This window comes from Plectropomus leopardus, chromosome 3, assembly GCF_008729295.1.
Source record: "Plectropomus leopardus isolate mb chromosome 3, YSFRI_Pleo_2.0, whole genome shotgun sequence".
Taxonomy (NCBI): domain Eukaryota; kingdom Metazoa; phylum Chordata; class Actinopteri; order Perciformes; family Serranidae; genus Plectropomus; species Plectropomus leopardus.
In genome coordinates this window covers 35,476,596-35,491,854 of record NC_056465.1, presented here as the reverse complement: position 1 = coordinate 35,491,854, position 15,259 = coordinate 35,476,596, and the positions used below count along the sequence as shown (strand labels likewise).

General features: G+C 35.8%; 3 protein-coding genes across 3 annotated transcripts in view; 2 read left to right on the top strand and 1 right to left on the bottom strand.

The window, feature by feature from the left end:
- LOC121941021 (pre-B-cell leukemia transcription factor 1-like) overlaps positions 1-15,259 on the top strand; it is a 141,422-nt gene that overhangs the window by 97,442 nt on the left and 28,721 nt on the right.
- Positions 1,489-9,725, bottom strand: uck2a (uridine-cytidine kinase 2a). The gene is made up of 7 exons (XM_042483715.1): positions 9,485-9,725; positions 7,039-7,198; positions 6,192-6,288; positions 4,873-5,015; positions 3,806-3,903; positions 3,652-3,700; positions 1,489-1,944 (listed from the first exon to the last, which is right to left on the bottom strand). The coding sequence occupies exons 1-7, from the start codon at positions 9,587-9,589 to the stop codon at positions 1,808-1,810; spliced, it is 789 nt and encodes a 262-aa protein (XP_042339649.1). The 5' UTR covers positions 9,590-9,725; the 3' UTR covers positions 1,489-1,807.
- Positions 11,075-14,885, top strand: tmco1 (transmembrane and coiled-coil domains 1). Its single transcript, XM_042483716.1, has 7 exons — positions 11,075-11,265; positions 12,359-12,436; positions 12,528-12,587; positions 12,743-12,789; positions 13,041-13,108; positions 14,121-14,265; positions 14,412-14,885. Exons 1-7 carry the CDS (start codon positions 11,196-11,198, stop codon positions 14,508-14,510), a joined length of 567 nt encoding a protein of 188 aa, XP_042339650.1. The 5' UTR covers positions 11,075-11,195; the 3' UTR covers positions 14,511-14,885.

Sequence of the window (15,259 nt, the reverse complement as noted above, 5' to 3'; positions counted from 1 at the left end):
GAATAAATAAATCTGAAATAAATAAGTACGAATAAAAATTTATCCTGAAATGAACTAAATGAGACAATAAATAACTGTAAATGAGTCAATGGAGTTAAATTAAAAAAACAAGATCTTTAAAGGCATTTTTCAAGGGTGAAAAAGTCCCTTTAAGTAAATGAAAAAATATTGAACCATCTTGACTCATATGTAGGTTAACACGCATTTACATATTTATTGCCTCATTTATTACGGGATTTTTTAACAGCCTTGTTAAATTCAGAGGAACATTTTCATAAGCATATTTGTTTATTTAATATTGACTCAGAAATAGTTGGAGTTTCATATTTAATAGGGTTTTTTGTAATTGTTTATTCTTAACATAAAAACAATTAAATGATTGAACACGCTGCTGTGTGGCGCCAAAATTAGCCAAATGTAAGTATTTAATATCTAACAATCTGACTTGTGATATGCCATGTTCATGTTATATATAACTAAGCATGAGGAAAACCATTCACACCGTTCCCTGAAAAATCGAAATTTAAGTCAAAACAAACCAAAAAATCATTAATACAATCAGCTAACGTGAAGGAGCTGTACAGTGTCACATAACACAACAGAAGAAGCTTATTTCGGCTGTTTAACTGCTGCGACAAGGTCAGCAATTCCACTGCAACATGTGAACCCCCCAAATCCCCCAAAAAATCCCACTACAAGACAGTATTTGGAACCTAAAAGCGTGTTAAATGTTCTTTCTTTTCTTGGTTTCTACAATACGGCACCAAGCACACAGCACTTTTCTCTTACTATGATTTATGAGTAAAACAGAACATCGTCGTATAAAACAGAAATGTATGTTTTTAAACAAATGCAAGAATGTGAACGTGACAGATGTGTCAACTCAAGCAAACAAAGAGTACCTGAGAACTTTATCATGAGGAGAAACATGAAGAACAACATTTACAGGACACATTTACATCGCATCTCTCGTCCTTGAGGACATTTTACAGCTTTCTGCATTCAGTAACACTTTTCTCAGAAAACATGAACTCATCTGAGGACTCAAAGACAAATAATACTTTGTGGTAATTTCATAACAACATAAGAAATACGTCTTAGTGTGACCAACATGAGTTACAGTGAAGTCACGTTGAAATAAAAATCCATTTTTACACATTTTGTCCACAAAGACGGCACGTGAAACTATCTTTGGTGATGTCGTAACATCTGATGGTTTGAGGTGGGAATCGGTTGTTTCATTTTTGACTAATTTAGATTCGGATGAGACAAATTAAGTGCAGCTCGAGACGCAAACATCAGAATCCGTTTTTACATCATTTCAAAATCTATTTGTACAAGTCAAAATACGCTTTACACAGAAGAAAAAGAAGTCAAGTTGCATCGATAAAGGGATTAGTCCCCTTTAACGGGATGGTGAGATGGGGTAAGGCCCTGCCATTGAACAGCATGTTGCTACACTGCATTATTGTGTGGTTAAAGGCTGTCAAGTGTTCAGAAATCTTTTTTTTTATTTTTTATTTATAGACACCATAACTGCTTCTGTAGTTAGTTTCAGTGCGGTGGTAAAGGCAAGCAGCAGTTTTAAATTAAATTACAAGGTAGCCCCTTTTATTTCTCCCCCCTTCGATCTCATACAGTACAGAAAGACAAAAATATAGCTGAAAACGGCCTTTAAACCAGCTCCGCAAAGGGGTTTGGTTTATTCATTTCAGTCCAATCTGAATCACACTGAAGAGAGGCCTTTTACGCGTGCCTTGTTGTCCGCAGCGCAGAGTCCGTTCTGAACGTCCTGTCCTCGCTGCGCTCAGTGAGGACGACTGCTGGACTCCATGTTCGGCTGCTTCTTTGCGTTTCCGCAGCCGTTAAACCAGGCGTTCAGCCGTTTGGTCAAACCGCCGGTTAGGATGTCCTGGATGTGCTGAACTATCAGATTTATGGCAACTGTATGAAGAGACAAAAAGACACGTTATTGGGATTAAACCAGTTTGTGTCTCTGACATTACATTTGGGTCATAAAGCTGCACACTTATGTGAAAAGTTAAAACCTGTAAAACATGAGCTAATTGTCTTGATTTCTTTCAAAAACCCTGGAAGAAGGCAATTAGCAATGAAAGAAGAAAAAAACAAAAAATGTCAATAGTAGAGGAAAGTTACTTGAAAATTGGTAAATAAAGAAATAAAAAAATAAAATCAAGAAATGACCAAAAATGTTCTTTAAAAATTATTATAAATTTGTAACACAATTTTAAATATGTAATTCTGATCATTTTTCATTACCCCTTTTCGTTTATTCCCTTGACATTTTCCCCAAGCTTTTAAAAAATGTATCTTTTAAAATCTACAAATTTCTTGTAATTCGCAGAATATTTCCTACCAAGGTGCTCATTGTCATTTTTCCCCCCATGAAACTGCACTAACTTGCTCAGGTTTCAAGGGTTAAATACTTGTAAAAGGTGAAAACAGCACAAGAAAAGTGATGTAGCTCCAGGCTTTAAAGGGTTAACACATAAATCCAAACAGAAATAGTAGGAAATATCATCTTTCTATGATTTGAATCTAAATGATATTGTATATACTAATGTTTCTTTGCAGTATTTTGTATTTTCATTATGAAATGATTCGATCATATTTTGCCTGTGCTGTGCAAAAACAGCAACGAGTCATTTCAGAAGCTGAATTTGGAAAATAAGTGGAAAAATTTGGAAACACTGTCACAACATTCAGAGCGTGTCTGTGATTCAGAGCCGGCTGTTTGTGTTCACTGTTTGTATTCCTACAAAAGTGCTGCACTTTAACCCTTAGAGTCTGCCGCCACATTTTACACACTTTTCATTTCACATTTTTTGTTTAATCTTGGAATTTCCAGCTCAGCTCCTACTTTTATTTCATTTTGTTTTATTTTATTTCATCTTATTTTGTTTTATTTTTGGAAAACATTGGGAGGAGTTAAAGAGCAAATTGACAAGAAATTACTCAAAAGTAGCACCAAATTTGCAACAACCCCCACCCCCAAAAATTAGATTAAAAAGTTTTTTAAAAAACAGAATAAAATAAAAAGGAATGACTCGAGAAAAACACTAACGTACAAACACACGTACAGATTTCTGAGACATGACTTTAAACATTTAGATATTATAAGTTATTTTAATTATAAGTCGCTGTTATTGTTTTTTTGCTTTTTTTAAAAACAGAAACTGATCATTTTTTTTAGGTTTTGGAGGTTTTAATGGTTGCAAAAGGCATCTGAACACCGAACAAGAAACCCGATGATGGTTCAGGTGTTTTCAGGGTTAAAGAGGGCTCTAAGGGTTAATGCAGTGGTAATACAGTATCAGAGACAAAACCAGGGGCTGCAGGTCAGCGTAGATGTCCCGCTTCTAGATATTTAGACTTGCTGCGGTTTAGTTTTCTCGCGCACTTTGTTTTGGATAGTTTGAAGTTGTTTTTCAGATCAGCAGGCAGCTGCTTTCTTCTCCCAGCAGCACGATCTTTTGGCTTCCTCAGTTTCAGAGAATAATTCCCAGCTCAGAGGCCGCCAGTAAACACAGCTGTGTCCTCCGTGATAACACTGTTGAGACTCGTGTCTCAAAATATTTGGTTTTATTGTCTTTACTATCATCTCAGAGCTCCAAAAGCACAGATACTCACCGAGGTTGTCGACTCCTCTCGGTATGATCACATCGGCGTATTTCTTCGTCTGAACAGCGTCATTATAGAGGAGAAATATTTGACTGTGAGTCGATGCTCGGGGACACGAGCGTGCGAAAATAATTGGAGTTGAGTAACGAGGAATGACACTCACCGGCAGGCAGAACTCCTCAAACGCAGGTTTGACAAAAGTGATGTACTGTGCTAAAACGCTCTCCAAGTCCCGTCCGCGTTCACTGATATCTCGCAGCACTGGGAGGAAATGAGAGCACAAAAATAATGTTACCAATAATATTATTGGCAGCTCCACATTTTGGGGGAAAAATGATTCACTTCTTTATCAAGAGTTACAGTAGATTACTCTGGTGTCTGTACGCTGAGTTTACAGAAACTGCTGATTTGTTTAATTAAAGTGTTAAAATTATCCCGCCACATTAAGGCTGCAACGTTAATCATAATATTAACCAAATCGCTATGCGGCCAAGTTCAATACCCAAATCACACGCTGCAGCTTTTTGATGACGGTTAATGTGTCCCAAAATTATAAATGAAGCATTGTGGTGCTTCTGAAATACATCGACTTACAAATCACATTCTAGACATACATTCAAGGAACGCGTTTGTTTGGTACAAACCCCCGAAAGAATCCCAATCACCATTTTTTTTAGTAAAAATTAAATGCAAAAATGATAATTCCCACTAAAATTACAACTCATATCTCAGTCTCAGTTTGTCAAAAAAAAAAACTGCATATTGTGCGGCTCTATAGGCTACATAACCCCACGTATACCACAACATGTCGTTTTAACACTTAGTTTTTGTGCAGATTATATAAACACGATATATTGTGTTAAGTAGTGACTTTAAGAGTTACTGTTTGGCAGATTTTATTGCCTTTGGAGACAGTCTACCCACTTTTTAAATATAATCTTGTTTGTTTTTGTTGTTTTTTAAATGTAATAGGTTTATTTATTTGTTTGTTTGTTTGTTTATTTATGTATTTTTACATGGTATCTTGAAAGGCACTACATAAATCCACATTATTATTGTTGTTATTGTTATTATCATCATCATCATCATCATCATCATCATCATCATCATTATTATTATTATTATTATTATTATTATTATTATACACATATAAAATGAACATAATTTTTACTGTAACATTTTGCCTCCTGTCTTTAAAGGGATCCGTCTGCTCGTGCCTGTACGTCTCACCTCTTCGGGACAGACGTGTGTCTGCATCGGTGTCCACAAACAGCTTCATCTGGAAAAGGTCCCTGATCTCCTGAGAGTAGAACATCAGGATGCCCTCAAACAGCACCACATCAGCAGGGTACAGCGTCACTGTCTCCTCCTTCCTACCACACAAAACACATTCAAATATCGAAACACTTAACACGATAAACCCATGAGTGTGTTGAACAGAGCAATACAGATTTAACTGAACTTTTCCTTTGTAAAAAGTAAAAAATGTGTCATTTCATCTTTGACATGTTACAGCCTGGCTCTAAAGCTGCAGTTAAAACCTGTCAGTGTTTTATTATTAATTGGCACCATAACTGTTCTTTTGCATGTTTTAGTCTTTTTACTATTAAAAAGTAGAGTAATCAGTCCACCACAGTGGATATTATTTCTTCTTTTAAAGTTAATTTTACCACATTATGATGCATTGGAGATCACTTTTACAGCCCAGTCACCAGAAGAACATGTTGGCCCTGTACATTTCTGCAAACCATAAATACGTTACATTTGTACGTTTCACATATATCATATCAATGTTTATTAAGTGACGTAGTAAATGAGCAGATGTTGTCATCAGGAGGTGGAGGGGATGGTGTGTCAACTAGATGAGACGCCTGCAAAGGTGCAGACCCCCAAATGAGACCAACAAGCAATGAAAGTGCTTTTTTAGGGAGCTGTCACAGTGTTTTCTGCTGCTTTTTAGCCCCTAAATGAGGGTGTTTGTTAGGGGCCCATCACTGCATTCCCTGCTGCATTCCCTGCTGCTTTTACTGCTGCTTTTACTGCTGCATTTAGTGCTGCATTTAGTGCTGCATTTAGTGCTGCATTTACTGCTGCATTTGCCGGTGCATTTCCTGCTGCATTTCCTGCTGCATTTGCCGGTGCATTTCCTGCTGCATTTGCCGGTGCATTTCCTGCTGCATTTGCTGGTGCATTTCCTGCTGCTTTTAAGCCCCAAAACAGTGTTTTTTGGTGACATGCAGCTGTTTTTACAGCCATGAAAAGCTGTTGCTTTTTACAGACACATAGCTGCTTTTCTAGCAGAGATTATGCCCCCCTAACCATATATTTTAAGCCAAAACATGATCTTTTCCTATCCATAACTAGGTGCTTTTTGTGCACAAACCTGATGAAACGTACCACTGTTTTGCAGAAACATACAATGATGCCAACTTTTTTCATCGTGATTGGGTTGTCTTTTGTAGTGCTTTGGGCTGAAACATGCAAAAACACCTCTTATGTTGTCTCTCCTTTATGTTGTCGCTGTGTGTATTTTAATTAGACTTACTCACCTGGAATGGGACACAAAGTCATAAACAGGAATGTGAACAGTTTTTCCCTCCTTGATGTCCCACAAAGTTGCGATTATGAGATCGTTGTCAAAAGCATCTGTGCAGAAGGAAAAGGGCACAAAACAGTTTTAAATTGTTTCTCTATGCAAACCTGAGAAAAACCATGCAGATTAACCCTTTGAAACCCGGATCGACATCAGTTTTCTTGTGCTGGGTTCAGACACCTTTCACAAGTATTTAAACTTTTAAACTCCTCTGAGCAAATTAGTGTGATTTCTTTCAAAAACATGGGGAAAATGCATAGAACAACGTGGCCAGAAATTATCTATAAATTGCAAAAAATAGTAGATGTAGAAAATTATTTTTTTAATTAAATAATCTTTATTTATTTATATAATAATAATAATAATAATAATAATGATGTATCCAAAATGATTTTACAGAATTATCATAATTTTTATTTCATTTTTCCAGGTCATTTTCTTTTTCTAATTTTTAGGTAATTTTCTATTGTTGTTGGGGTTTTTTTTTTTCAAACTCACCCTTTTTTTATTTTCAGGTCATTTTCTGGTACTTTTTTTTGTTTTACTAATTTTATGCTATTTTTGGGTCATTTGTTCTTAAGTTGCTTATTGCCTTCTTTTCATGTTTTTGAAATAAATCGAAAGGGGTTTTGAAGGTTTTCGAAGGGTTAACAGCTGGAATCGCCTCTGGATAAACAAAGCAAATGTCTCCCAGCAGGAGACGCACAGCTGTTTCAGGCCAGACGATTCTGTCCTTGATTACCCTGCCGCCAGATGACTCGAACACAATGAGACATGTGATGAAGTTAATAATTCTGACACACCTGGGTGGTCGAAGTTGAACTGGCCCTTGAGGGCCTTGGCCTTCTGCTCCGGGGTGAGGACCCTGTAGAAGCTGTCTTGGCTGAGGATGGCCACCTGCCGCTGGTGGTGGTCGATCTCGTTCTGGCCCAGCAGCTCCATGATCTTACCGCACACCGACGACTAGAAGAACAACACAAGTCGTATGACATAATACTGGCCCCCGTTTTCTTATAAGCCACATCCTTCCGTTTCTGGAACCTGAGTCTGCACATTTTAAACCACCACCATAACTTTCTTTTACACTTTGCATTGAGTTTACGCGTGACCCAGTGACCTGGATGCATATTTGATGCTTTACTAGAAATCAGTCGGTATTTCAAGGCTGCAAACTGGGATTCCTTTCACACAGACAGACACAAAACAAAAGACTGCTGTTTGTTCCACAGTCAGATAGCGTGTGTGGGAGAACAGGTGGTTCTGTGAGCTGTTACTCTTATGGGAAGAAAAGGGGCCACAGCACCACGAAGTCACACCCACAAACTGTTGAACCACAAAGTGTTGCTGATTTAATCACCAAAAACAAAAAAGAAAAACCTACTATACCCTTCAGCTACATGTAATTTGCTTAACTACCTCTCTGACATTTTAATAATCGCAGTTGTCACACATTAGGAAGAAGAAACTCTGTTTAGTTTCGGGGTGTGAATCCAGACGATCTACTCTGCAAAACAACAACAAAACATAAAAAATGATGCATCCATCATACGGATGCCCATTTCTGCCAGTGTGATGAAAAATAATTTTATTGAGAAACTTTCTTGAAATAAATCTCAAAATAATGACTTATTATCATTTCTCATTATTTTGAGATATTAAATCAATGTTGGATAAAGTTTTTTATTATTTTCATATACTCATTATTTAGTGAAATGTTAGCATTATTGTGAGATTTAAGATACAAATTCATTTTGTGAAATCTTTTTTGTGATATTCAGGCATTATTTTAAAATAATTGAATTGATATTTTCCAAAGGTTTATCATTATTTTGAGAGAAGTCTCTTTTTTAGAAAGTTTTTCATTATTTTAAGATACTAAGTCATTTTTTAGAAAACGTCTCATTTGGAGATACTAGGCCTTTTCTTAAAGTTTCTCTTTATTTTGAGATATTAAGTCTTACTTTTAGAAATGTCATTATTTCAAGATACTAAATCCTTTTATAAGAAATCTCATTATTTTTGAGATACAAATTCATTATTCTGAGATACTAACTGATTATTTTGAGAAAATTTCTCATTATAAAGACTCGCGAGAGCTATTGTTTTATTCATCACATTGGCAAAAATGGGTTTCCATACAATTCTGATCTTTAAAAGAGAGAACAACACTTATTGACGATGCTTGAAAACCCTTGAAACACTGCACTTGAATATGGAATCAATATGCAGATATTTATCATAGATTGTAATAGCTGCACTGTGAACCACTGCATTTGCACCACTAAAATTAACATATGTATATTGCAGTGACAGCTCTCTGTAGTAGTCTTTTAGACTATAGGCTATAATTACACTGCTTTGTGTTTGTATTCTTATGTTTTTTGTTCTAATATTTATTGTTTCTCATCATGACAGTGCAGACATAAGTGTAATGCCAATGAGCCAGCCGGTGAAATGAGGTGAAAATCTAGAGGGAGCTAGACAGAAGTTGCATCAGTGCACAAAGAAAAATCCAGACATCAGCAGATCCACCAGAAACAACAAAACAGATAACATGATGACAGAAAAACAATAATCCTGCAGTCACATTTAACTGATAGTTATGAATATAGGACCTGCAGACAGCATCACAACTTTACATAATGGCCAGATTCTGCTTGGTTATGACAGAGAGTTTATTGAACTTTAGAGGGGTTTTTTTTCTTCTTTTAATCAGTCAAGGTCTTTAGATATATTTTACTTCTGGTGTCTAATTTTCATTAACCTATAACTGGCAGATAATACACATCTGACGATTAGTAAATTAAATGTATTTGTTACTTTGTTCCTTGCCACCCTTATATTTTATGTTGAAAAATGTAAAAAATAAAATGAAATTAAAAAATCGATTTAAAATAAATAATTAAAAGGCTATATATAGGAGTCCTTAAATCTGATTTCCATATGTAACACTAACCTACTTTAGCCACGGAAAAGCATTGACAATGCACGTATCCTGTTTTTATCGGCCTACACTGTACGTTCATTACTGATCAAGCAACACAACCAACCGAAAAATAGCCTGCGCTAAAATTATTATCCAGATTTTTTTTTTTTTTTTTTTTTTTTTTTTAAAAATGCGAGTCATTTTAAAATTTTAAAAAATCCAACCTATGTGTGTCGGCTCGCCCAGACACTAGTCTAATACAACAAACACCAATCAATACCGATATATATAAAAAAGATTTTCTTTAATCTTTATTATCCCACCTTGCCGCTGGCTGTCCCTCCAGCCACTCCGATGAGAAAAGGCTGCCGATGAACGGTCTCATTTTCGGCTTGGTCACCTGGCTTTGTCTCGCTGTCGCCTGCCATGCTTCATCTGCAGCGCGCTGCGGCCCTCTGACACACGCACGGGGCTGGCTGCGCTCCGCGCGCGCTCCTCCCATTTGGTGATGGTGGAGATGACGGGGCTGACGTTAAAAGGAAGCGATGGTGATGATGATGATGATGATGAAGCTTATAGTGATGATGATAAAATCAGAGTAGGGCACATAAAATTAAAAAAAAAAAAAAAAGAAAAAAGTTATGGTTAAACCAACCATTTTGCTCTTTTGTGCTTTGGGACTGTTCTTTTTTTTTTCAAAGGGAGGGGGGTGGCTGGGGTGTGACTTTTTTTAACCTCCCAAAGCTACAAATATTTTTTCCTCAGGCCTCCCTGAGTGACTTGTGGAAAATGCCGGACCCTCCCTCCACGATAAATTATTTTTTAGATTAAAAAAAAATCCTACAGTAAAATCTTTTTTCCCACTCTTCTCTTTCAAGCTGGTTAGTTTGTGTAAAAGATTTATTTTTGGCATTTTTTTAATGAGACAGGTTGAATCAATTATTTTGATCACTGTTTTAAGTTTGGATTTGGCAATGTTTTTTTTCAAATGGAAGTATTTGTCCCACATGATGTGTGCAAGGACCATTACAATTTTGAAAATCCAACAATAGTTTATGATCTTACAGTTACTGGCTGTAATAAATTATGTATTTTTTGTGAATTTTAAAGAAAACATGCCTTCCAAACCAGCAGCTCACAGAAACAAAAAAAATCAACCAAATTTTTTTTGGGAAAAAAGAAATCTGCAAAGTTTTTTTTAGTACAAATCATCAAAAATTTTAGAGAAAAACAAATCACAAAAAATATTAAGAAAAAAAACGCCAAAAATATTTTCTTTAAAAATATTTTCTTTTTTTTATTTAAAGTAAAAGTAAAGTATTTTAATTGCCAAAATTTTTTAAAGAAAAATAAATCATATTTTTTCTACTAAACCAAGGAATACGCTAAACTCCTCAATGCCATGCTGTCATTATTATTATTTATTTATTTATTTTACCAGATTTGACATGTATTTATTTCAGGACATCCAGACATTCATTTTATAGTTTTTGGGTGCACCGCACCGTAAACATGTTGCAAACTTTCTAAAAATAAAAGAACTGAAATAAATAGACAAAATAATTCAAGATACGATTGGAAATATTATTTTGAATATTGTACAGGTCTTTATTATTTTAAGAAAATTCCACCTTCATAAAAAATATCAGAAACCTAACTTTATTAACGTATTTCAACATAGCACCACGTTAAGAACCAGAAAGCTTTCAAGATGATGCATAAAACAGAAACTGGCATTTTAAAATATAACTAAAACATACATTTTTAAATTTTCTTAATTTGTCTTTTATTATCTGTTGTATATATTTGTATTTCTGTAAATGAATTTGTGCTTAATAAAGAAAGTAGGAAAAAGATTTTTTATATATATTTAAACGACTTCCTCTGAACCGGAAGTCGTTTTCAAGTGTTTGACCCCTTCACTAACGCTGACACGGCTCACACCGCTGTAATGTGCTCACGCTTTAATCTCTGAAAACAACATTAAATATTTATTTCTTGGATTTGATAGTCGGGACGGTAGACGGGAGCACCATGAGCACCATGTTTGCGGACACCATCCTGATCGTGTTTATCTCTGTCTGCACGGCGCTGTTAGCCGAAGGTGAGTCAAACCCAACGGACACATTCAGCAGGAAAGCGGCTTACTATCGACCACAAACACATTAATACGAGATGGTTTTATCCCGCTGTGGACTGGATAATGTGGGGATATTGTTAACGTTATTATCATTATCGACTAATGGCCACTTTTGGCGATTTTGAGGACTACCAGTGTGTTAGTTAGCCATTTGCTAACTAAGCTAATGCTACAGTACAGCGCAAGGAATAAAACTTCCGGTTAACATTTCACAATAAGAGTCTCACGAGAAATCAAATCAGAAATATTGATCATCGGGGGGATATTGGGGTTCGTTTCAGTTCCTCTGACCTCGACATAGATAATTATCGCTAGTAGAAATAAATACAACCACCAGTATATATTAGAAAAGTGTGTGTGTGTGTGTGTGTGTATCTCTGTGTGTAAAAATATAAATGTAAAGAAATACACTAATAGACAGCTAGCAATAGTATGTAAATAATAAAAATAAAGCCATACGTAATATATTGAGTATGTAAAGTGTGTAAAAATATAAAAGTAAAGAAATACACCAATGTGCAGTATTTGAACATTTAAAATATAATATGCTGTGTGTGCAAAGTGTGTCAAGTATTAAATTGTGCCTTATGCAATAATGCAATGTGTAAAAATAGTATGTAAGTTAAGAATATAAAACTACAAATATGCGTGCACTGTTTTATCTATTGTTTTTGGGTGTCATTCTGGGCTTTTGTCTTGCAATTTGTTGAATTTTACAATTTTCCATCTGACAATGTCATTTTTACCATATTTAGCATATAAAGAAAATACATGCTACTGTCACAGTCAGTGTTGCTGCAAATTACTGACATGTCCTACAGCGTGATAATCAAAAAAATCAACTTTGCATGAAGTATATTGAAAGTAATTGTGTGTTTTTTTAGAACATAGTTGCATCAGGACAAAAAAAGAGATGGATTTAAATAAATCAGATAGTGGAGAATTCTGACATTATTCACCGTAATGTTGCCCAGAGTCATGTTGCACCATCTACTATTTTATAAGATTTTTATTTTTTATTTTTTTATCCTCAATCCTCTTCTGATTTTCTCTGCAGGGATCACCTGGGTTTTAGTGTATCGCACTGAAAAGTATAAGAGGCTAAAGGCTGAAGTGGAAAAACAAAGCAAAAAACGTGAGTGCATTATGTGTTAATGTCTTACGACTGTAATTCATTGTTTTCTGTAGACTGTTTAAAGCATTTTCTGTTGCTTGTTTGATATTAGTCGAGAAGAAGAAAGAAACTATCACAGAATCTGCAGGACGTCAACAAAAGAAGAAAATTGGTAAGAACCCAGGAAACAGATTATGACTTAAGTCATAAATTGTGTTCAGGCAAAAGGTAATAAATTGTAAGGAAAAACATTTGCACTCAGCTCTTATAATCAGGCTTTTCCCTCATATTGACAGTGTTCCTTAAAAAGAAATATATGTATTACAGAAAGACAAGAAGAGAAGCTGAAGAACAACAACAGAGACTTGTCTATGGTGAGAGGCGGTTTGTTTGCAATAAATATGTAATGCAAAGGCTTAAAATCCATCAATATATCGTCATATAAAATGAGTTTGTGTTTTTTTAGTTTAGTTTAGAAAAAAATATTTTATGACAACATTAACAGCCTTATCTACACTTTTACATTATAAATATTAAATATGGTAATGTTTAAATGTTTCCAAACTCCAATCAAAGGTAATTTAATTTCAGATTTCCATTTTTAATCTTGCGTGTTTGTTTGCAGGTGCGCATGAAGTCCATGTTCGCCATTGGCTTCTGCTTCACCGCTTTGATGGGCATGTTCAACTCCATGTGAGTGTGACACACACTTACATCGTGTACATCTTCATCTTCATCTTCATCTTCAGCTCAGAAATGTTTCTTTGCATTTGACAAAAGTCAGGGTTTGTACAGTCATGAAAAACCTGGAAAGTCGTGGAATTTGCAAATAGCAATCTTCAGGTCTGGAAAAGGTTTTGAAAACTACGTGTATCCTGAAAGTTTTGGGAAACTCATGGAATTTTGTTTCACAAACCTGGATGGAAACACGTGATGTGTTCAAGGACCATTGAAAATTCAACAATAATTTATGTTTTATAGTTTCTGGTTGTGATCAATAGTGCAAATTTGGTGGTGATATTAAAAAAAAAACCTGCGGGCCCACAGGTTTGGGAGGCATGTTTTCTTTGAAAATCATCAACATTTTTAAGGAAAAATAAAAGGCTCCACCCCCCCTTAAAATCACAACAATTTTTAAAAAATTAATTAAAAAATTAAAAATACTTTTTGTTCTTTAAAAATTACCAAAACTTTTTGGAAAAAAATGCATTTTCTTTTAATTGCCAAAAATATATGGAAAACATGCAGGTTTGGAAGGCATGTTTTCTTTAAAAATCAGCAGTAAAATAAACACAGATTACAGTCATTCAAAGCTGTTGCACTTTTTCAACGCTCAAATGAAAAACCTTTTCAGTGCTTAGAAAAGTATTCAGCATGCCTCCCCCTTTTTTACACCACCTTACTTCACATAAATAATAGTCATTTAAAGTTGTATTTAAAAATTCAGCACTAATCCTGTTCTAAATCCCTGATTATAAAAAATAATATATATTTTTAAAGAAGCTTTTTAGTGATGGAAAAGAACCAATAAGGATGATCGATGGTCATTTCAGAAAATCAGTTGTCTTGAAAATTTGCCTAAAAGTCGTGAAAATTTATTGGTAAGAAAGTGCATGAACCCTGAAAGGTAAATATTATATATTTGTTGCAGATTTCTTCATTACACTATTTTTACGTCTGTCTGGCTTTTTTTTGTTTTGTTCAGCTTTGACGGAAGAGTTGTGGCCAAATTGCCATTCGTGCCGCTGTCCTACATCCAGGGTCTGTCCCACCGCAACCTGCTGGGCGAAGATTACACGGACTGCTCCTTTATCTTCCTCTACATCCTCTGCACCATGTCCATCAGACAGGTAACACAAACTAACACATGATAATAACGCTCTTTCCTTTCATTTGGGTTGATTATGTGTCTCTGTTCAAGCGTTATAAATCAGAAAATAAACAGTTTTTTTGTTCTTTTTTTCTGAGAGTGTTTTGTTTTGTCTCTTTTCTCCAGAACATCCAGAAGATGCTCGGCCTTGCACCTTCCAGAGCTGCAACTAAACAGGCCGGAGGCTTCCTGGGACCTCCTCCTCAAGCAGCTAAGTTCTCCTAAATCTTCAGACGGGTCGAGCGGTGCAGCTCCGGCACCGTGTGCAGTCGTGGCTCCGTCATCAGAGCACAGACAGAACTGAATCTGCCGCGCCGGAGCCAAAGCGTCGCCTGCAGCTACTATCACTACCTGATGATGGATTTCTCACTCACGTTTTGTTTATTTAACTTAAAGATTGTCTCACTTAGAAATAAGAGGAAGAAAAGTAGTTCTTAATTACGTTGATTACCAAAGGATACAAATGTCTACCTTGTGTTCAGCGCGTCACACACAGTTTTTGTTTTTAATTGGCACAGAAACATCGGATCCATTTGTCAGTATTATTGTATGACATCATCTGTATCCTTATTCCTTCATTTTAATAAAGTTTTATGGATACTCTGTAGTCCTGTTTTTCACTTTTAGCCGTGGTCAGAGGACTTGGTGTTGGGTCATCCGTCCGTCCGTCCATCTATCCAATTATCTTTAAAGGGATATCTTAAGAGCGCCTTTCAGGAATTTCTTCAAATTTTACACAAATCAAAGGTCAAAGGTTAAAGGTCAAGGTCACTCTGGCCTTGCGTCCACTCTGCTCTTATTTTCTGCAGGTGTCTCTGCCGGAGTCCGCTTCGTTCTAATTCTCCGCCAATGTCCACTCCGCTCTTATTCTCCGCTGATGTCTCCTCTGGTGTCCATGTCGGTCTCATTCTCCACTGGTGTCCACTCCGCTCCGATTGTCCGCCGGTTTCACCGCCGTGTCTCTAAATGTCCGC

What these genes read in the sequence shown, in the direction of transcription:
- uck2a (XM_042483715.1), bottom strand. Translation starts at nt 9,589, where the DNA reads ATGGCAGGCGACAGCGAGACAAAGCCAGGTGACCAAGCCGAAAATGAG. An exon ending in GACTTTGTGTCCCATTCCAG is followed by an intron (nt 5,016 to 6,191) that starts GTGAGTAAGTCT and finishes TTTGTGTGGTAG; the next exon opens with GAAGGAGGAGACAGTGACGC. An exon ending in TTGAGGAGTTCTGCCTGCCG is followed by an intron (nt 3,701 to 3,805) that starts GTGAGTGTCATT and finishes GACGCTGTTCAG; the next exon opens with ACGAAGAAATACGCCGATGT.
- tmco1 (XM_042483716.1), top strand. Translation starts at nt 11,196, where the DNA reads ATGAGCACCATGTTTGCGGACACCATCCTGATCGTGTTTATCTCTGTC. An exon ending in CACGGCGCTGTTAGCCGAAG is followed by an intron (nt 11,266 to 12,358) that starts GTGAGTCAAACC and finishes TTTTCTCTGCAG; the next exon opens with GGATCACCTGGGTTTTAGTG. An exon ending in GCACCATGTCCATCAGACAG is followed by an intron (nt 14,266 to 14,411) that starts GTAACACAAACT and finishes TCTTTTCTCCAG; the next exon opens with AACATCCAGAAGATGCTCGG.